The 21,686-nt window shown below is 39.9% G+C and overlaps 1 protein-coding gene across 8 annotated transcripts in view; it reads right to left on the bottom strand.

Moving 5' to 3' along the window:
- FARP1 (FERM, ARH/RhoGEF and pleckstrin domain protein 1) overlaps positions 1–21,686 on the bottom strand; it is a 216,115-nt gene that overhangs the window by 83,573 nt on the left and 110,856 nt on the right. The window contains exon 1 of one of the 8 annotated variants that reach the window (XM_068928625.1): positions 20,035–20,202. The exons of 6 other annotated variants lie outside the window; for them this stretch is intronic. In XM_068928625.1, the coding sequence (XP_068784726.1) occupies positions 20,035–20,121 (87 nt within the window). In that variant the 5' untranslated portion in view covers positions 20,122–20,202. Of the gene's footprint in view, positions 1–20,034; positions 20,203–21,686 lie in introns of those variants that run through there. One more of the 8 variants, XM_009689924.2, reaches the window with a different exon arrangement.

The following is a 21,686-nucleotide window of genomic DNA, read 5'->3' on the forward strand; positions in this document are numbered from 1 at the left end:
TGTTAGCAAACAGCAAATAACCGTAGTGACCGCAAGGGAGCATGGATAGAGGGGTAGTGCCCGTGCACACGAGGGGATCAGGGACTTCGCCTCCTGTCACTTCATGACCCAAAGCTGCTGGGACTGACCCATATATCGAAATCTAGCATTAAATAGCAAAACGGAGCAGATAGAGCAGAGAATGGCTTAAGCGTTTGTGGCAGAGCAGAGAAAGAAGAGATTTGTCTCTTCCTGTCTTCCGGGACGGTGGGGCAGGAGGGAAGCCAGTAAGACTGCTAAGCTGTGCTGGATTTTGCCTATTAAAAGCATATGCTCTGAGTTGAGAAGAAGGCACCTCACAGATCGTCAGAGTGCTTCCCTTTGACTATAAACAAGGTTTTACCCAAGCTGAACTTGAGACCTTCCATTCTCATCCTATTTCCCAACCCTTCGTCCGCATGTGTGTGTGTACGCTCACATGCGCTTGTCTGCATGCACTTTACAGAATTTCCCGTGCCTTAACTGCTTTTTAGGAAAATACCCCCAATTAACATCCAATACTTCAGAGGAAAATAGCTAACACACCTCCGCATCACTGCTCATTTATCCAAATAAAATCCTCAAGCTAAGGAGATTCCTAAGATATCTGCTTTCTCTCACTCAGATAGAGGCCTCAAATATCAAAGGAAAGTAACACTATGTTATTATCACAGTCTCTGAGACACAACTTTTATAGTTCCTATTTTGTTTTAACTTGCTATGTTAAAACATAGCAAGTCTTTTTGTATGCTCTGTTTAAAGACGTGTTGCACAGACTTAGTTATTGTGATCTGGGCTTTGGAGAAAATATTTAAAATAAATCTTTAGGCATAGCAGATCTACAAAGGCAAACAACCAACTAAACTGTTTTTACTTAAGGCCAGAATACAGCAGCGTAGTATCAGATACCACTTGATATCGATGAGCTTTAGCAGCAGCAACAGATGTCACGGGAAACAAGCATTCCTTGTTCAGGATACGTCAAAGAGAGCTCTTCAGGGATGTGTTATCAAAAGTTAAACATCAAGCTGGCATAATCAACCTTTTTGACCACATTTGCAGTTTTAGGTTGAATTCCTCCAGAAATAAGGCTTAAATTCATTTAACCTTAAGGAAAATGTGTATACTTGGAAAAGGCTTTGATTATATCTAATTCCTGTTTCTTCTTAGTGACAAAAAACAATTGCTTATGTGCTTAAAGACGGCATACATCTCATTTGAAATTGACGATTACAAATTTGTGGTATTCCGTGTTAACATTCAGGTAATTACTGGATTCCTGGGCTATGTAAAGAGTGGGAATCTTCTTTACAACATCACAAGACAATTGGATGCTACAAGTGATTATTACTGAGATGTCATTTGGATAAATAAATAAAGATTGCCCCAGAATTGTTATCTGTCAGGGTTTAATTTGTCAGGAGCAAAATTCTCCATACTCTGCTCCCCCCCCCGTTTTTTTAAGATCCCACCTAAATCTAAGCACTTAATTGAGGTGCCTAAGGCAGAAGGGTAATTTCTTAAATTTCCTTCTAATCAATAGAGGGGAAATAAGCTCTTTCAGACTATGATTCAGTCAAAGCAAAAACTGAAGCCAGAGTAACTACAGGCAGAATAAATTCGTGCCCATGTCTTACTGAAAGACGATTTTATGTGGAAATATCTCCTTCACAATATTTAAGTTTAAAAAGAAAATTTAAGAATGGACAAACCTTTACAACATAAAGAGGTTCAGATTTAGATAAAACAGAATTTCAGCTCCAACTGAAGAAGCTAAAGACCTAAAAAAGATTGAATTTCAGAAAAAGGCCTAAATAAGAGGAGAATGTTCCCACTCCTTTCTTAGATGGGCTCTGAAAATCCCCCAGCAGAAAGCAAAAAACTGAGCAACTCACCATGTAAAGGAAAAGCTTTGCTTGCTGACGGTGCATACAAAGCAAGATTGAACAAGCTCAAGGATGGCTGCAGCTAACAACAGCTCACATTCAGTAACATCCCATATTGCTACTTGGAGAGCAACTACACGTTTTCTGCTTGACATGAAAGCAGAAAATGCAGCAGGCCCCTATGAAGCAGCATATTCAGCACAGTTTCTGCCACTGCCTTGGTGATATCAGGTTTGCCAAAGCACTGTGACAAAGATTAGATCAATTTTTTCTAGGAACAGTTTTAACAGGATACAGAAACCTTATGATAAACTTCAGGTGTCAGCAGCCACCCCCGGTGGATGCTAATTGTTGAAAAGACCACATATTTCTGGAGATAAAAGCCAGCAGAATGATGCTTAGAATTTAATATTCATCATCTTTACTAACCAGCTCATCAGAAGATTACACAAGATTTTTTTTTCCAAGCTGATACAATTCATTTTGTCCCTCCTGTTTTGTCCCTTAATTAATATCCTTCATCTTTGCCTTTGATAAATTGCATCATCCACTTTCTTACCCACTTCACAAATTAGTTTTCTTAATCCTAATATACATAAAGAGCATGCCTACCACATCTCAGGGCAACTCTCCATAGGGAAGAAATTTCTCCACACAGAAGAGACCAAAAATGGCATTTAACCATGATTACTGCTTGCATGCTTCTTTTAGTGTCCTTTAACGATAAGCCAGTTAAGATTATTTTTTACTCTTTAATCACAATGTCTCCTAATGTTTGACAAAGAACTCCATAACAGAGATTGCCCTGATTTGGCATTAAGGAGCCATTGCTATCAGCTCTTGCTTTTCTAGACTATAAATATTTAGTAATTTGAGGGATAAAATTAGTTGGTACTGAACAGCTTGAGACACTGTGTCTACTCCCACCCAGTGAACAAGGCCTTGGCCAGGAAAACTGCACAGGCCGTGTGAGATGAGAAAGCTTCATGGAGCCATGTGTCACTGGCGTACTGCTGGCTTTTTAATTCTTACTAGCCCATTAATACTCCTCGAGAGTTTCGTACAAACCAAGTAAAGGCACCAACTGCTGAATCCCTGGGGGAGACTCCTGCAGAGAAAATATTCAGGGTGCTGAGGAAGCTCGCTGTCATGCCCCAGGTAGGCCTAACACCTGGTGGCCAGACAGGACTTGCACAGATTTTGGACTTCAGCTTCTAGCTATCCAGAGCTCGCGCAAAAAAAGTCTTGATATCCGTAGTAGTAAGACAGGTCTAAAACCAGGCTGAGAAAGTGCCAAGATTAGCGAATTCACAGAGGCTGTCATCACTGGAATCTACATCTCCTCACCTTTCCTGGCACCAAATCTAAAAAAGTTATAGGTGTGTTATAGGTATTTACAGCAAAGACTGCTCTAAGAACTAAGCAATGTTTACTCAGTGGCAATATTACATAGGAACTGCATCGATGCATGGATACCTCCAACGATGGGCTTATTGGGTGGATCCTGCCTGTGGGAATACTGTACTCGGACACAGTCTTTGCCTTGGAGAGCATTAGGAACTGCTACCAAGAAAGTGTGCAAATGCCAGCAGCCAAATACCTCCTACTGCGCCCAAGTGCCATCACGTGCTTAGAGCCACAAGCTGCCACCACATCCTCTCTGTAGCCTACAGGGCGACGAGAAGGGGCTGAAAATCAGCACGTGATCCAAGACTGGAAACCAATACCCACCAGGTAATTTATTCCAAGCACTGTATCATAACTGTAACTACAATCAATTAAAGCCAGGAAAAGGAGAATTATGATCATCACTGTCAGAAACCGTTCTTTCAGATGATACACCCTTCCTTCTTGAATATAAAGTAACATCGTTCCCCAGCACTGAAACATGGTGTTATTCACCCTTAGCTATGCACTAATCGGGAGACATGCAGATCTGTTTCCATGTGATTTAGTAGGACTGATGTTTTCCCCTCAGGGCCTTGCTTGGGTTGAGATTCATTCCCTCTTTAACTGTAGGCAATTAAGCATTCAGTTGTCCTGGACTTCCTTTACAGTAAATGGAAAGAAAGGGTACTTCCAGAGGAAAACTCAGGCCAGCCAAAGTTGAATAGAAGAACTTAGCCTTCATCTCATTGCTGCTTCTGTTTTCCCACTGGTTTACGCTATCTTTAACATGGTGGTATGCTTACTTCTTTTTATCATTAACATTCATGAGCTATTTTGTCTACTACGCTGTTAGGAACCAGATAAGTGCTTACACAAATGATATTATGCACAGCTGACATCATCAGAATATTTTAAATAGCCTCCTGAAGACTGCATTCAAATCACTGAACTACTAAAGATAAACATTTCCCAGTTAAAAAAAAAAAAAAAAGTAGTTCATATCCATTAAACAGCTCTCACCACCAGCTATTTCAGGAGATCCTGACGTTGAATCACATATTTAAGTAAGGGCTTACACTTATTTTTGAGTGATGCTGAATATATCTGGATATGTGCCCTTGCTGGAGATTTATTATTAGGGCCAGCATTCCACTGAGTAATTTTAGAAGTTTGAGAAATCGAAAGATCTATTGAGGTCACTTCTCTGAAATCACATGTGGATCCAATACTGGACATAAAAATTCCACAGACCACATTTTTGCCGATGCACAAAATCCATTCGTCTTGAAAAAAGTGGAGACTTAAGCTTGCCCCATCGATTGTACTTCTTTAACAAAAGCATGGCACTCTTTCTCTCCTGATAATTACAGTGAAGATAAGAAACTATTAAAATCCACGTCACCCCCTATAAATGCTGGTAATAATGTCTCCAGATGTTCCTAAATATATTTTTGACTGCTACAAGTCCATTAAAAGCAAGAGCTTTTTCTCGTGGTTGAGCTGTGGGCTGACTGCCTCGGCTCATGCAGTGCACTCACATGGCTACATGAGTCGTTAAAACAGTGGAATTAAATTCATCTACCTTAAGCTGCCTAGAAGTTACATGTTTAGTCTAAGCTAAACACCCACGCTGTCTCTCTTTAGTCATACAAGAGAAAAGTATGGTGAGAGAACAATTCACCCCATCCAAAGATAAATGTGTCACACCCGTGGGATGAGTTGCCCAAAAGGGGCACCTCTCTCATTGCACTGGCAATTGACGGAGCCTCTCCCACTCCCTTTGATTCAGAGGCCCAACTTTCAAACAGCTAAAACAAGGCGACATTAATCCTACTCTAAAACTTCAGCAAGCTAACATTTTTAAGGTCTGACACACTTTTTCGCTTGATATTTTTCTACGTGCCTGAGACAGGATGACACACATTTTCTTTTCGGGGAAGAGGAAAGAATAGAAGAAACATTTTTTAAAAAGCTGTGTATTTATTTTAAGCAAGATAACGGTCCCAAAAGGGCTTAAGAGGACACACTGGACAGGAGGCAGAAATAAAGAAGGCAGCATAGAGGATGTATAACTGTAACAAAGGGGACAGGTTCCCATAGCTAAGCGATGCATGGGCTGCTAGCAGCAGCAAAACCCTCTGTTTTCTAAATGTATTGCACAACACTTGTAAATCAGAACTATAAGCAAAATGCAAAACCAATGTTTCTGCATAGTAAAAAATAACAGATTCATTTCAATATCTTGTTGTGCCCTATATTAAAAAGAAGCTCCACTAAGTTTGTCACACAAAACAGTGTAACACTGAAGAGTTTTCTAACAAGGGTCTACAATGATCATAAAAGGAAACCAAAGAATCACCACCACAAGACTCAGCAGGACTACACTGATCAAATGAATGACTTCTATCTTCTTTTAGGGTTGAAATGATGGCTTTAAGGAGATTCGGAGCCCAATACTAGCCTACTGAAAATGGACCAAAATTTGACTCTGCAGACCCAGCCTGTAAGGTGCTGAGTGCCCCCCACTGTCACTGCAGATCAGTAGCAATGCTCTCCACGAACTCAGCAGCTTGCAAAGCCAGCCGGCTTGAATGGTGCGCACTATTTCACAGAGCACAAGTGGCCCCACAGGCAATTTTTTTGCTGGCAGAAAATTGCTTGGCAATGCTCTTCAAGAACAATGAAGAAACTCAAATGTGAAAAATCCAAATAATGGTGCTTTATGTGTAGGCTGCTGCTTAAGGTCTTAAAACTGATGCCAAATAATGAAACAACATGCATGTCTAATACCCATACTTTTCTAGTTATGAGAATTGGTATTATGAATTAAAAGAAACACTTAAATGACTGATATAGTCACTCTCCAGTTCCAGTATAAGCACACTGATAAATTAGTAAGTGATTTGGAAAAAATACTTTCCAAGAACCATTATATATCTACATATGTATATAATTATATTAAAAATAGACATATGCATAGCTTTTTCCTTCACCACTTAAGAGTTACAGACTGGAAAACACACATCGCATATACAATGCATGCAGTTATACAAGGGACGATGTATAGCCATGTTTTAATGACTGTATTAGCCAAAGGCAAAAATCTGCTTACTGTTATTTCTAGCAATAATATACTTTACTAAACAGCCAGTCTTGTGTAAAAAAGGAAAAAAAAGTCATAAAACGTACACAAACCTTTCAAATTGATGCTAAGTTGTTTGTGAAATCCGTTTTTGCGTATTATGTTTAAGATGTTTTGCGTTGTTACTGTTAGCCAAGTATTCAATGTGGGGGAGGGAGTTTCCGATTATTCACAATAGGTTTTAAATGCTACTGTAAACCAGTGTTCCTACCATCACAGAAGCCCATGAAGCATAAATAAATAAATAAAAGGAATTAAACAGACAAGGCTTTGCTTTCTTTGTTGAGAGTGTCTGAAGATGCTCCATGTTGACAACAAATATAGCATATATATGCTATATAGCCAAATATAGCCAAATTCTACAATATCTTTAACAAAGTTGTACCTCTAACCTTCCAATATTCTTAGAAATAGCTCCCTAATAATGTGATATCTAGGATATCACAAACGATGATTTGGAAAGAAAAATATCACTCTACAGTTTTCAACATATATTAGAAACCACAGATTTGATCCTGCAGTTTCAATCAGTGTAATGCTCTGTGCATTTATGATATACTATTATTTCCAATGCCTTTTCGTGGAAACAAGGGGGACTATTCATTCGGAATCATGAACCACTGCTACAACACTAAATACTAATATAGTATTTTCAAAGTGTCAAATACTTATACAAAGATTGACAGAAAATGTTGAACAAAATTTTACCCGCAAAGTGACCTTTCAGTACTTATTATTCTGCTCTACTTATCTGAGGAGCCTTGCTTTCCATCTAAAAACACAGCACTACAGATTTTGGTACCTTACAATCAGGCATCTTGAATCAGAAACTCTTAACATCTTCAAAACATCTCCTTAGTCAAGGGCATTACTATGTCTAAACTACTTTGTGGGTACTGCTTCCACCAAACAGTGGGCATCTCACGCTTAATAACATGCTTTTTAGAAGCTGCAAGTCAGTTTGTTTTGCTCCTCTTCTCTATTTTTTTAAAGCCTTGCAATGATTGTGTTGCCGACTGCATAGCTGGTTTTTAAACAGGCAGCTTACGGTCACCCAGGCAAGAGGTCATCTTGTCCTTAACTATAATGCTAATACATGGCATTTGTCAGAACACCTGTTGAAACATCAGCTAATGCCCTTCCAACACACTAGTGTCAACAAGGTGGTACACACTTGTGCCTGCAAGTTAAGTTGGGCAAAGCCTGCCTGGATGGCATCAATAGTATTACATCAGTAGAGTATTCCCATCAAACCTCTGCTTAGAAGTTACTTATTGATATTTTAAAACTGATTTGTCTTCTTATACTAAGAATGAACTTGGGAGAGGAAAGAGAGCTAGGTTTCTAAAATACCTTAACGAAAAATAATTGACCAAGATACCATCCCTTTCTTCGAAAGTCTTTTCCAACGCTCTTGCAAGACGAGCGAAAGGGCCAAAAACGGGATTGGAAATGGTTGTTCTAGCTCATTACTAATGTGTGCGCATGTACATTTGCTTGTAGTCAGGGTAATTACAGAAACACATACTACCAAGATCTAGGTACATATCAAAATAAATAAAAATAAAGAGAAGAGGAAACTTCTCCCACTCCATAACCCTATATTCTCAGTTCAAAGTCCACAGCCAGTGGAATAATAATTTATCTCCGGTTATGTCAGGACTGAAAGTATAAGCATTACATCTCCTCGGTCTTGGAAGCATGTCTTTCTGCTCTACTGACATTTCTCTGAATGCTTAAAAAACCAACCACCACCACCACCACCTTTAGCCACGTACCCAAACAAAGACAGAAAAAGGTTAAAGAAACAACTAATCTTAGCCGAACCTGAGTTTGCCTAGCATCTTCACCTCAAGTCTGAATGCCTGAAATAACAGAAGTAAAGTAACTTAGTGCAGATTCCCCCAAAGGAGAACCAAAGTCCAACTTGGAGCTCTGACAAGCAACACAAGCTGATTTACAACGGTCAGCTGCTGAGCAGGTTTTTTTTTTTTTTATCTCACAAAAAGGAGAAGTCTAAAAGCAGAGCCTGCCACAACAGTCACAATAAGCCTAACTAACTCCAGGTGCATGAAGCTGCGTAGGGGATACACTGATGCAGGAATTGCTGGGTCAGGGATGGATAGGTAAGGCAGGGAGCTGCTTGCCATCCCTTCTACCGCGGGCTGGCAAGCCTCAACGGCAGAAGCACCAGAAACTCTTTTCCCTACAAGGTCTTGTGCCTCACACACACGCCAAAGTAAGGTAAAATTAACAGTATTCCTTTCCTGAAGGTGGAGGAAAGAAAAGTATAAATACATTTAACATAGGTATCCCATGAAATAAGAGCACAGAGCGAAACACCAAAACCAACCAACTAAAAAAAATCAGAAGGGGATGAAAAAAGAACAAAATAAAAGCATGCACGTACACTGCATTTTCTTCTTAATATTTCTTAGCTTCCCACTTTATTTTCAAAGTAGTAAGTCTTTTTTCCAAAGGAATTGCTGCCTAATAAAAAAAAAATGTTCAGACTGCTATTGCCATGCTGTATGTGCATTCTAAAGTAGAAGCAATCCCCTCAAAAGTAAAACAAATTCTTAGAGTAACACTTCTAAATATGGTACCCAGTAAGATCAAAATATCCCAAAATGAACATGTTTTTGATAAAGGCAGCAGTACTCTTCCACAACTGTAGGTGAAATCCAGCACCTCTGATCGCACACTACAGTTCCTGCATAGAGTGATAAATTATCCAGACTTTCTAAAAATAACTTTTATTCTAGGGCAAGCTTTTTGTAAAACTCAGCAAATCAATTCCAGAAAATCTGGTACTGTAGACTGTCATGCAATTAACTTATCTACAGTCAAAACACGCTTGACTGGTGAGCGCGGACTAACATTCATTTATGAGATGAATTATTTGCATAAGAGACCACTTATTAAGACCAGGCAGCTGTCATTCAGGAAGGTCATAACTAGCTGCCGCAGCCTACCTTTCTTCATTCTGCCATTCCAAAATGAAACCGGGGTCTTGAAACATAGAAAGTCTTTCATTATGCACATCTTATCTGGCAGATACTAACAATCATGGCTCTTGGGAATGAGATTATCAGAACATAACTTATTAAAAGAGAACAAAGTCATGGAAAAGGAATCCGACTTTCAGATACCACCATTCTTCACTAAAACTGAATTTGAGGCACATAGGTAAAAGTGTGAGATGGAGGCAGAAGCTTACATAGATAGAGCTCATCATTCAGAAACCTAACTGCAAAGGATATGACACGATGCCATATATGTCCACAGACGTTGCTTTAAGTGCATCAAACAAGCCTAGGACCCTGACAGAAATTTCAAGTGAAATCTTTTAGGCAACTGAGGTGCAGATCTTTAGCTCAAATAGTATTCAAATTGACACTGAAAGCCCCCAAACATCAACTTAATTTTTAGTATTCAAGTTTGAAAAGTATGTTCTAAAATGCAGACTTAAATGCGAGGTGACAATAATCTGCAATGACTAGCTGTGACAGTCTCCAGAGAATGTCCATTCTGCCAGAACATCTATACTGTTTCCACTATAACTTCCCAAACGTCACCAGTTAAACTAGTTATAAACTAGGCTAGAATACGCACAGTCTGGAAGGTAAGAAGCATATCTTCTCCACATTTTTCTCATACTGCTGTTAAATCACTTGCATATTAACTTCTGCTTAATCTTTAGGATGAACTGGTAATCAAAAGCACATATACGCTTGTGATCGATAGACCTTTTCTTAGAGAGAGTGCAACATTACCTCCTGCAGACTACATTACTTTCACTGTAACTGAATGAGTCAACATTTGAGCACTACGTTCAAATGTACAAAATCCCCCAAATGAAGAAAGTTTCAGAAGCAGCTGGGTAGATAAGCAGATAAACAAAAGCCATGTAGGAAAGGAGGAAAAAAAAAAGTCTGAACTGTAGGTGAAAATGCATCTAAGAGGCCAAGTGAGAAAGGTCAAAAGTCAGCAAAGGTAGATGGTGAACAAAAAAAACCCGCCACTGTGGGTGTACAAGCTAAAGATAGCTGGAGGCTATATTTCTGTAGTACAATTCTTCTCATAGTCTGCAATGGTGAAAATGAGATTGACCACATCTCAACAAAAGCAAGGGGGTCAGGAATGACAGCAAAAGCAGAAATAAAGCTCAGGGAGAGTAATATACTCTGATCAGCTAAAGTATGAAGCTAATATAGTAACAAGTGGGTATTAACCTAGCTATGAATATGCTTAGGCTAGAAATTAGAAGAAATTTCATAACTAGTTGATTAGGGAGGTTCTGGAAGAGTTTTCTGTATAGAGCAGAAACACAAGCACATTTAAGACAAAGTCAAAACAAGTTTGGAAAACATAAGTTGATGGAATTATATAACATGGCTGCTTGCAATAAGAGAAGATTGTACTCAATAACCCAGAAAATCAAGGTCTATCATACATTCCCAAAGACAGCTTAAAGAAACCAGGCAAGCCAAGCAACGCCAACTCATGATTTTGTAAAGAGCATGGAATTTTTCTTCTGAAAGCTCCCATGACTGAGGCTGATGGGAGAATCTGTTTTAAATTTAAACAGTGAATAAATAAAGTGTTAGCCCGAGGTTCGAGGAGAAACACTTTAGAATACGAACTCTGCAAGCTCAAAAACCAGAAGGCAAATAAAAAGTTTAAAACATCTGTTATTTCTTAAGATCTTATGGTGTCTTAGCCACTGGGGGGAGAGGGAGGCTGATTCATGATTTCTGAACGCTTAGGTTGACAATTCAAAGAAGCAGAGTAAAGTGTAAAGGAGCCCAAAACTTAGTACACAAAAGCATTAGCATGCCTAAAAATGGAAGAGCATAGATGCCTAATTTAAACACACAACTTTCAAATGAGTCTTCTTGAACTTCTTTGTTGCTGCTGCTGGTTTTGAGCAGCAAACAGGCGGGAGCTTCAACCACAGTCCTCAGCTTGCTCAAGTACTCTTAGCCGGTTACCCCGGCCACAATGTTTTTTGTTTTTCAGCTGTTTTGAGGTCTTTCTCCCTTGGTTTTGCCAGCTGCAGTTCCTCCTCTTGAAGTTGGTCATTTCTGAGCCAAAAGTCAACAGACGCATTAAGAAAAACCCTGCAAAGTTATATTCGTATATGACGCAGACGATGGATCCAGCCCTGATAACGGATTCGAAAAACTTCTTCAGCTCATTTCGTGCACTTTGCAGGTTCAGGACTGTTTCTTCTTTTCAGTCTTAAATAGACAACTTAGCTGTCAGAAGTGACCCACTCACATTCATTCTGCATATTCCGACTCAGATGATACCAACGTACTGCAATAATATTAAAAATAATTATTTTTACCATTTAAAAGTTAACTTGTATTACTCTCCACAGATTCTCGAGAGCTATTGTTCAACCCTCAAGACAGCATTAAACACAAGTATTAGGTAATGAGTATTTTTCAGATTTCTCATTTGTTTTTTGAGATGTGGGCAGACAAGAGTTTCAAGCACAGCTGGCAGGTTGCTAAAGAGCTCTTTTCCCCCCAGCCTGTTGTCCTGCCTGCAGTACTTTCACAGCTACTTTGGCTCTCTGGTCTCACCCCTTTGCATTTCCCTGGTATTTTTCCAGCTTCGACTGTCTCTTTATACCATCTGCTACATGACGGACATCACGGAACTATGAATTTCTTCATAACTTGGACAACACTGGAACACAGAAAGAACTTTCCACCACCTTTCTTTGACAGCATGAGCAAACTGCAGCTATATATCTATATATATACATATATATACACACACATATACATATATATACACGCATATACACACACACACTCCTCTGCTGGAGCACTCTGCTACGGAGACAACTTTAAGCCCTGTGTTATTTACAGAGTGAAATTGCCTTAATAAGTGATACATGCTTCAGGGGATGACCAGACCTCCAAATCTTTCACCCTCTCATGCCCACAGTGACATACAATTGCCTTTTGCTTTGAATTTCATGCAACACAGGTGCCACACTGTAGGATTTGCACACAAATTGTATTTGATGAGTTTGAAGGGCTCTCTGACTCGTACTACAGTGGGTCAACATCCCTCTACTGCCCAGTGAGCATGCCTGTCTAAACATAGCGAGCACGTAAGATACTGACACCCAGCATGGGAACATATTTGTACATACTCTAAAAAAGAAAGCTTGTAGAAGATATTTTGGGCAGCTATGACAAACTTGAAAAACAGGGCATTAAAAAAAAAATCTTTAAAAATTGGGCTACATAAGATAACACTTCAGTTTGTGTCAGTAGCAAAACAATAAGCAATTACTTTACTCCTCTTTTCTTTTTGAAAAATGCCAAGTCATAAACAACCTTTTTCACCTTAACTCATGCTAATAGGCAGTATGAGTCAGGGGGCAGCCAACAGCAACCTCTAGACCCATTCACAAATACACTCCATCCAGGCATATGCCTGGGCTTTGGTCTTTGCTTCTCCATCCCAATACCAACTACACTTCTTATTAAACGCAGGTTTAATGCAAAAATACATCCGTTACCTCTGGAGCAGGGATGAGAGCTCATGATTCCAACTGAAGCACTTTTAGCTATATGGTACAAAGTCAGCTTCCTCTTAGCCTGCTCTCCACAAGGCCACACACACACACACACACACACACAAAGAACCACCAAAAAAGCAACAAAAACAACAGATAAGCATCTAAAACTCTCTCTTCTGTCTGCGGGCTGGGTTTGGGATCCCTACTCAGCACAATGAAGGACACTTATTCCTGGTCAACAGTTCAGATGGCTAACTCTGAACTGCTAATCCCTTTCCAGGTGCCCAATGCCTGGCACAGCAAAGCCAGAGCTTCTCAATGAATCTGTGATGCAAAGCCATCACCTAAAGAATCAGTAATAAACAGTGATGCCTTAAACTAACTAGCAGTAGAAAACTTACGGTTTTGTTTTGACCATCCCTCTGTTTTTTAGAAGATAATTATAAAAACAGAAAACAAGACTGTTTTTAAAATTCTTGTTAGTTGATGCTGGCTGTTTACTGCTTATTTATGAGATAGGTGAAAGGAGGCTATTATGGAAGCACTGTGAGCCCTCAGTTTCCCTAGAGCACTGTCACTGCTGTAGCAGATTTGCTGCTTTGTACCTTGGAAACAGTTGCTGACCTTGAATTTGCATGAAAAGGTTAAATATTTTAGTGGTAACAGAACAACTGTTCTATGAGTAAGAGTTTTATATTATCCCAAGGGCCACGATTTTGTTTATAAATTACTCAGAAATAACTTTTCCGTAACATAAACTCTCTCACTTGAGCACATCTCTACAGCTGCATTAGCATGTTATGCCCACAGTTCAGGAGATGAGAATTCAAATCCCTTTTCATATTTCTTTTTAAATATTGTTTCTGAATGCAAGGGTGGAAGAAAAATTACGCAAGCATAGTTCTATCTGTTCTCTCTCCAATCTGAAAAGCAAGCTACAGTATAGCTAGAAGAAGAAAAATCTGCTAACATCTTCAAGAAGTTCTTAATCTATAATTAATGTCAACAACCTTTAGAGTCTCTAATTCTTGCATCTCACATTCATATTTTAAGGGTACAGTAGTTTTGAGCTACGCTGTGTATGGAAACAGTTTAAAAATTAATGAACTAGCATTACATTTAATGGATAGCAGTATAAATAGCATTTTTTCATAGGTTAGGAAACCATTTTTCCTTTAAAATGAAAAAAAAAGGGGTTAAGCATTGTTTGTTAACAAAGTTACAATTCTTAACCTTTTAATTTTACTTTGTTTCCTTACCTGTGATTGCAATAGCTACTATGTTAGTGTTTCTCAATCCACCATGGGCACTGGATAATACTGTGAATTAATTTTTCTCCATCAAACCCAATATCGAGCAGTGCGTTGATGTGCTGTGAATTTTTAAATATATGCAATGACTTTTTGAATCATGCCTACTCATTTTAAAAAGATGCAAGCATAATTAAAAAGCAACCGCTTAAGTCCATTTCAAGAGATATTCAACTTGCCATTGGTCACTCTTTCTGTAACTGGCATCTCACCCTTTACAGTGCGTGAAGCAGTCACTTGTAGTTACTTTGCTACTTACTCTATCTCCTTCTCCCAAACTCTGTTTTCCTATATGTAAAATCCCTGAAAGCAGCCACCCAAAAAGGTTCTTCCCATTAAAGAACCTCTTTGCCCTCATTTAAATCTGTATACTTCTTATGAAGCCATTCAGATTTATTCCAGATGCTTGAAGGACTCATGAAACACAGACAAGATTGTCCTGTCACTGAGGAAAGGACTCTCTTGCCATCAGTCACAAGAGGGCCCACATTTCAAGCTCTGCTATAGAGAGGGATACCCAAACCCCAGTAAAATATGGACTCCTCACTGGGATAAGCCACACAAATGGACAGCTCTATATTCTAATAGATGAAGAACTTTTAACATTGTTGCAGCATTTCTCTTTGAAATATCTGCTACCGGCCTCATCAGGTTAAAAAAAAAAAAAAACAAAAAGGGGAAAACCCACAAGGTTTGACCAGCATTGGGAATATTTTTTAGGCCTTAAAAGACTTCTGCAACCAAAATCTGGAGATGACAACTCCAGGCAGAATCTGCTCTATGTGGAGATCGCTACTTCTGAAGGAGGTTGGAGACAGATAGAAAGAATTAAGTGTTAGCATTTCAATTTGGATTCAATTTGGATGCAGTGGTACTTGCAGGCAAAAGCAGAATTGGCAGGTACAATGATACAGGCCATAAAGCCTACAAATGCTCCTAGGTTTATCTGGATAGTTTATTTTAAGTAGCCAGTACTTGGCAAACAAGCTAAATGCTACAGGAGCAGTAGGTAGTGCCACCTAGAGTTAGGTTTCTCTGGCACTTGCCATTATTAAACATTGGTTTTGGTTGGTTTCAAAAATTTGCTAGGTCATGTTCCACACCAGGTAGATGTTTTTAGGAAAGTTTCAATGACAGCAGTTTGGGCAAAAAACAAAAAATGCAAAAGGGCAAACATAGATTGCTTCCCCATCTTAACAAGTCTTGCACGTATTGTATTGCAAAGGTTCAGCTGCTACCATGCTACTGAGAAAGGATTTAAAGTTAGGATGAGGAATAGCCTAAAGTCAGAACTATCCCAGCAATAAGTATAATGTAATAAGAAAATCTAATTTATGGCATAATAGATCTGTATGAGAACCTGGAATAAGGCTGCAGCCTTAATCTTATGTGCTTAGGCTTGAAGGTTCAATTTCACAACTGGAACATTCTTTTGGAAATTTTTATGCAACTATTAAAGATTTATTTAAAAAATCACCTTCATGAAAGTTCCATGCCAGATTTTTACATAATTTGCGTACATCCCCGCCTGAAAGAGAACATCCCACAGATTGATTTAAAGCTTAAGAGAGTAAACAGAAAAAAAAGGTTATCATATGATCATTTTCCCTTTGACTTCTATAATGTCTTCTGGAAGGACTTAAGGATTTCAAATTCTTATAGTCTGAACCTGATGTATGACTTAGCTCTCCGACTGTGCAATCTACTGCAGCATCAGATATTTTGGCAGTAGAAAGGAGCACATACTGAAATTATTTTGAAGCTCTAATTTGTATATACCCAGGTAATCATGCCAGTCAAATGGAGCATTAAAAATCCCCTAGGAGAGCCCCACATTTCAAACTCTCCTTCTCCCCACAACTGCTGCATCCCAAAGTCATCTCAATCATAGAGAAGCTTGCGGTATATTAATTCCCCAAAGGGACCGCAGTTTGTCGGTGTGTTATCTCGACTACCCTGAGAGCTGTGCTGTGATGCCGGCCACCTCAACAGCAAGGCCCTTACGGAAACGCAATCTCTGCATGACACTCACCCCCAAATTGCCCTTAACACTAGAAAAGAGTTAGAGCTGCGAACTTCCTTATGCGGTGAAGACAGAGGGCAGAGTAACAAGAATTTCTTTAGCAACAAGTGGACAGAAGACCAAAGCTACTTTAGGTGTACTTTAGATAAGAGCCGAGAGGTTTTCCCTGCAACCACATTTCCCAGCTCAGATGTTGCTCACCACACTAGCTCCCACACTGGCCCGAAGTCCCAGTGCTCACCTTCCTGCAGGATGGTACATTTTACAGAATAAGCCTTCTCAAGGGTTCACCTTCTTTCACATCTCCACCTCTCCTTCTGCTCCTCAGAAGCATAGGAATTAGGCTATTCTTTTTCTGATTGAGTATATCCTGCCCCCAATTAACTCGTAGGGATGTTCATGCTCTCTGGGCAGTATTAAGCAGTCTAGTCTCTTACTCCGTACATTTACCTCTGAGTTAAATTTACTCCTTACTCAAAGGGGCACTGAACAAGTTAGTGACTGCCTGGTGCTCATTCAAATACGAAGAAAAAAATACAAAGAAACAACCTATTGTGCGGAAAACATTCCTTTCCCTTTGGCAGGACGATGTTCAAATCTGAAGGCTGAAGCCTTTTCATATGCTGAAATACATCTCAAACATCAGCCCCTGATAACCACCAGTTGAGTTTTTGGTAAGTTCATTTGTCTGAAAAGAGGTTTTTGAGGGGCCCAGAAAAATAATTACAAGCACTCACTCATCCTGTGGTTGTGTGCGAAGCCATTACTCCAAGGCTCAGCACTACGCCTTTTTATCACTCAAAAACAATTGCATATTCGATCATGAAAATTTGTAAGATTTCTGCAGCATTATGTGGAACTTCACAAAATTTCAGATATGTTTCCTATAAAGATATGTTTCCTATAAAGTTTCCTCTTAACAGGGTTCACAAGTCATCCTTCCTCCTTCCCCTCCCAAAAGGGTTACAAAAAAAACCACAAAAAATCCCTGCATAATCTTCATCAATACTGACTCAGCAGGTATGGATGTAACTTCCTGAACCCAAGGACTGCATCTTCTGTTCCTACTGTATACCTACCACAAGCAATGTCATATTTGCTTGCACTTTTATTATTTCTTGATTAAAACTATAACGCATGAGAAACAGAACTCCTGCGTTGGAGCAGCTTTGTCATCCCCATTCTACAATTATGAGAGGAGAGAAACCAGCACAGAGTCACATTTTATAACAGTTTGGGCACTGAGCCCTTAACTTTGCACTAGCAAGCTCTATGATTTTCAGGACTGTGAACAATGAAGCAACAAACTCAATTGTTTTTTCTCCGTACTGCTCTTGCTCCTCTGACCTCGCAAGAGCCCCCACTGATTTGCTGTGGGGAAAGTACTTTACACGTGACCGTGACAGGCTCATTTTCTTTCCCTTTTAAGCATCCATAGATTCCCACCATGCTAAGGACTGAATTGGACACCTTAAGAAATACCTCTTTATCAGTATCAGATTAATCTTTCTAATGGTAAAGTTGACATAATTAATGAGATAGATAAACTTCTTATTCCTCAGCTGCCAAGAGAAAAAAAAATTAGAGTTACTGTTAAATACCTCACTAAAATGTATGAAGATCACACGCATAGGATGCAAAGAAGTTGAAAAGACACGTTACACAAGCAGAAATGCAGAAGATATTCCAAACTCAGAGTGTTCCCAGTGTATGTTAGACTTTTCTTCCTCCTCAAAGTTTTCAGTATTCTGAAGGGCAAGCGAAAACATGGATAAATATTTCACAACAATTTTGTGACTAGCACATTAGGAACACTGAAATCTTGCCTTCCTTTTTTATATGGGAAAAGAAATTAAATGTTCTATGAAGTCACATGAACTTATTTCATTGTACTCTACCCCTCAAAGCAAAAGGATTCTAACTGATGCACCAAATATAAAATTCAGAGTTCAAGCACACCCAAATTAACCACTTTTTTCCCTGTGCTAGTTGGGGGGAAAAAAAAAAAACACCTCAAAATGCACCAATTTCCTCATTTTAGGAGTGCATTGCCAAAACCCCCTGCTGCCAGCACCCTGGTTCCCCCCACTTATATCTCACCACCTGGTTTTATCACAACTCACTAGAGCAGCATTATCCGCGCTCTTTGACTGGCACAGGGAAGAGAGAGACAGACATTAGGAAATTGTCTTTTATAGCTTAGAACTGTTTGGGGGACTGTTTTGAAACCTGCACAATAAGAAAAGAAACGTATCAGATTAAAGTAAGAATGAAAGTGTAATTTAAAGTGAATATTTTTTGCAAATCTAGATTTATACTTCTCACAAGCTAAATCAGACAAGACTTTCTCAGGTAAGCTCCAGGGACAAAGAGAAAAGTGAATGTCTTACATCTGCTGAAAACAGTTTCTCTCTCTGTGCTCTGATCTGTGCTATTGGCCTCCCTTGCAGCCTAGCAACTACTACTCCCTCCCCCCCCCCCCTTTTTTTTTTTTTAAATTAAGTCGGGGATAGCTGCCAAGCCCACTTCCACTTCCCCAATCTAGGGCAGCTACTTCTGCTCAGCAGATCACATTTCTCTGGGCACATCTGCTCTCTAAACACGCAAAACAATATACACATGCATTGGCTTTGCACCCACTGCTTTTCTCTTTTTTTTTCCTGAAAGGCTGCCCAGTGAAGCTGTAAAAGCACCCCAAATCCTGTTTTCAGTACTTCAGTGCTTAGAAAGTACTCTGCACTTCTGCGCCAGACCTCCTGCCAGGTTCGGCACTATTCTTTCCAAACAGGTAAATCGGCATCTTCCTCAGCCCTCAACACCACCAGAGACAAAGCCCCAGGTCTTCTGCAACAGCCCAAACCTTTGCGTTCCCCTTTTGGAAAGCGGATGGGAAGGATTTCCCTTTCTCACCCTGTTGAGTCTTGCAAAGGCCGTGCAATCCCAGTTAAATAAACAAGCGACACTTGCATGCTATGAACAGCGTGCAGGGACTCTGGCTCAAGGACAAGTTACGCTTTTCACAACAGCGAGCAAGCCGAGATCAAAAGAGATGATAAAGAATTCAACTTTGTCATGCCAGCTCCTGCTTGGTAAAGCTCATAAAAAGTTACTGAATTATTTATTCAAGAACCAAAAAACCCTTTATACTTGTAGGTAGTGAGCAGCTGTTAATTCAATACCCCTAATGAGCATCTCAAGGAAATGTGTCTATTAACCATAAAACAAGGTTTCATAGATTTTCCCTTTTCAGCTGAGCATTATACCTACTAGTAAGGATTAAAGATACATAGCACTATTGCCATTCCTTTTCCCATCCCGAAGCTCTTGCAATTCATTAAACTCCATATTATTTATGTTTTAAAAGGAAAATCCCTTGATTTTGTCACATCTTCTTTCCCTCCTGCTTTTACTACACCTTCTTTCCAGCTCAGTACCATATTTCTGCATGGTTTCATATTTTCTGTCACTCCTTTCCTCCTCTGTTGCCACCTCGCTTCCCATGCACCACACAGACCTACCTACACCTCATTTTCTACCCCTTTCCACACATTCCCAGTGCCAACCTACCAGGTGATACTCTCCAGCTCTCTCCTCTCTCCCACATGCCTGCATATACAAATATCAACCATTCACATGGGCCGGGAATCAAAAGGGCAGATACTGCAGGCAATCTAATCACTACTCCTACTAAGGCGGCAGCTGCCAGGCAGGATGTTTACCTCTTGCAAAAGCAGCTCCTTACGTGTTCCCGCATGGCATGGATGGCTGGAGAAGAAAGGGGAACACAGCAAGTACAGCAGCAGCATGCATGGGCAGAACTTTTTGGAAAAACTTGGGCTGAAGGTCCCATGAGTACCCGAGGCAGTACTGGGCCAACCAACAGACCGCAGCTTCTGAAGGACAAAAACATAATACAGCAATGGAGAGAAGCCATAAAAGCAAAGCAGGAAACTCTGCAAATCCTCGACCATCTGAGACCCTCTGCCATAGCCCTTGTGGACCTTCTTCCTTTCAAGCTCATGACAGCTCTACCATGCTCTCCCATCAACTCATCCGAAACTGCCCTAGCCCTTCAGATGCCTTCTCCAGGTCTCTGAAGGGATGCAAGAAATAAGGGCAGGATGCCAGCTCAAGTTAGGAGGGCTGTATGGAGGGCAACATAATCTACCAAATGGTGCCACACAGCACCTGGCAGTGAAGTCAAACATTCAATCCTCTCCTCACTTTTCCCACTCACACCCAGATAAATGGAAACACAATACAGTCTCCTCCTTATGCAGTTGTTGCAGTGCTTGAAAAATACTAGGACAGCTAATAAAGCAAGGTAATAAATTCACATTTATCCATCATCCAAGGCAGTGAAAGAGGAAAGAAGTCAAGTCTTTCCTTCTCACTTAAAGGAATCCCTACTGGGATCCCCTCTGGCGAGCTGTGTCCCACTCTGCCAATTCATGATTTCAAACACATGTTCTGGCGTTTTGCTTAAAACTCCACAATCTGGAATCATGTGTTTAATGTACTGATATTTCATTCAAAAAAAAAAAAAAAAGAGAGAAAAGAAAAAAAGTACAGATTCTAGCTCTCCCAGTTGCATGGGAAAGATTAAAAACACAATTCACATGCATTCTAAAAATCTCCAAATAACAGAGGTAAAAGGAGAATGACTTTTCCCACTTTTAAGGTTTTAAAAGTTTATCTTCCGATTTTTGAGTATGGCAATACCATGCCCTTGAGCCCTTGATAGAGCACAGGGGCTCTATCTTGCATGGTCTATGACTAGCAAATACCTGCTCAGAAGTGTCTCTCCCCCAGTGCTCAGTTATCTCACGTTCCCCACAGGCTCTCTGACGAAAGAAAGGGCTTTCTTGCCAAGTTTGCTGTAACCCGCTCTAAATCTGGCTTCTGAAGGGTGCAAGAGTAATAACGTGTGGCATACTGTGTCCTGCACTATCCTCCTCAGACTGGTTTCCACTCTCTTAATCTATAAACAGATGCCTCTCTATTCCACTTTGGGTAGGATCTTGTATTTTGAAAAAGGGAACATGAAGTCATCACATGGTGAGGCGGAAGACAATTCCTTCTCTAACCCTTCTCAAGCACTAGCTGAATCTAAACGTTTTCAGACCTCCCCAGACTGGGCTTCCCCAAGTCAGGTGCAGGTCAGCAGACGGGGAAAAGCCACACAGGAAATCAGGGATTAGGATTATGGGGGGAACTACATTAACTGCACCAGCCTTGCAACTTTACAATACAATTCAATTTGAATTGAGACTCTAGATTAAAAAAGGAAATCATTGTTTCCTCTAGCACTCGACTGAGATTCACACATAGACAGAGAGCTATGATACCTTTTTACTAGATTCAAAATTTG

The sequence above is a fragment of the Struthio camelus genome, chromosome 1, assembly GCF_040807025.1.
Source record: "Struthio camelus isolate bStrCam1 chromosome 1, bStrCam1.hap1, whole genome shotgun sequence".
Taxonomy (NCBI): domain Eukaryota; kingdom Metazoa; phylum Chordata; class Aves; order Struthioniformes; family Struthionidae; genus Struthio; species Struthio camelus.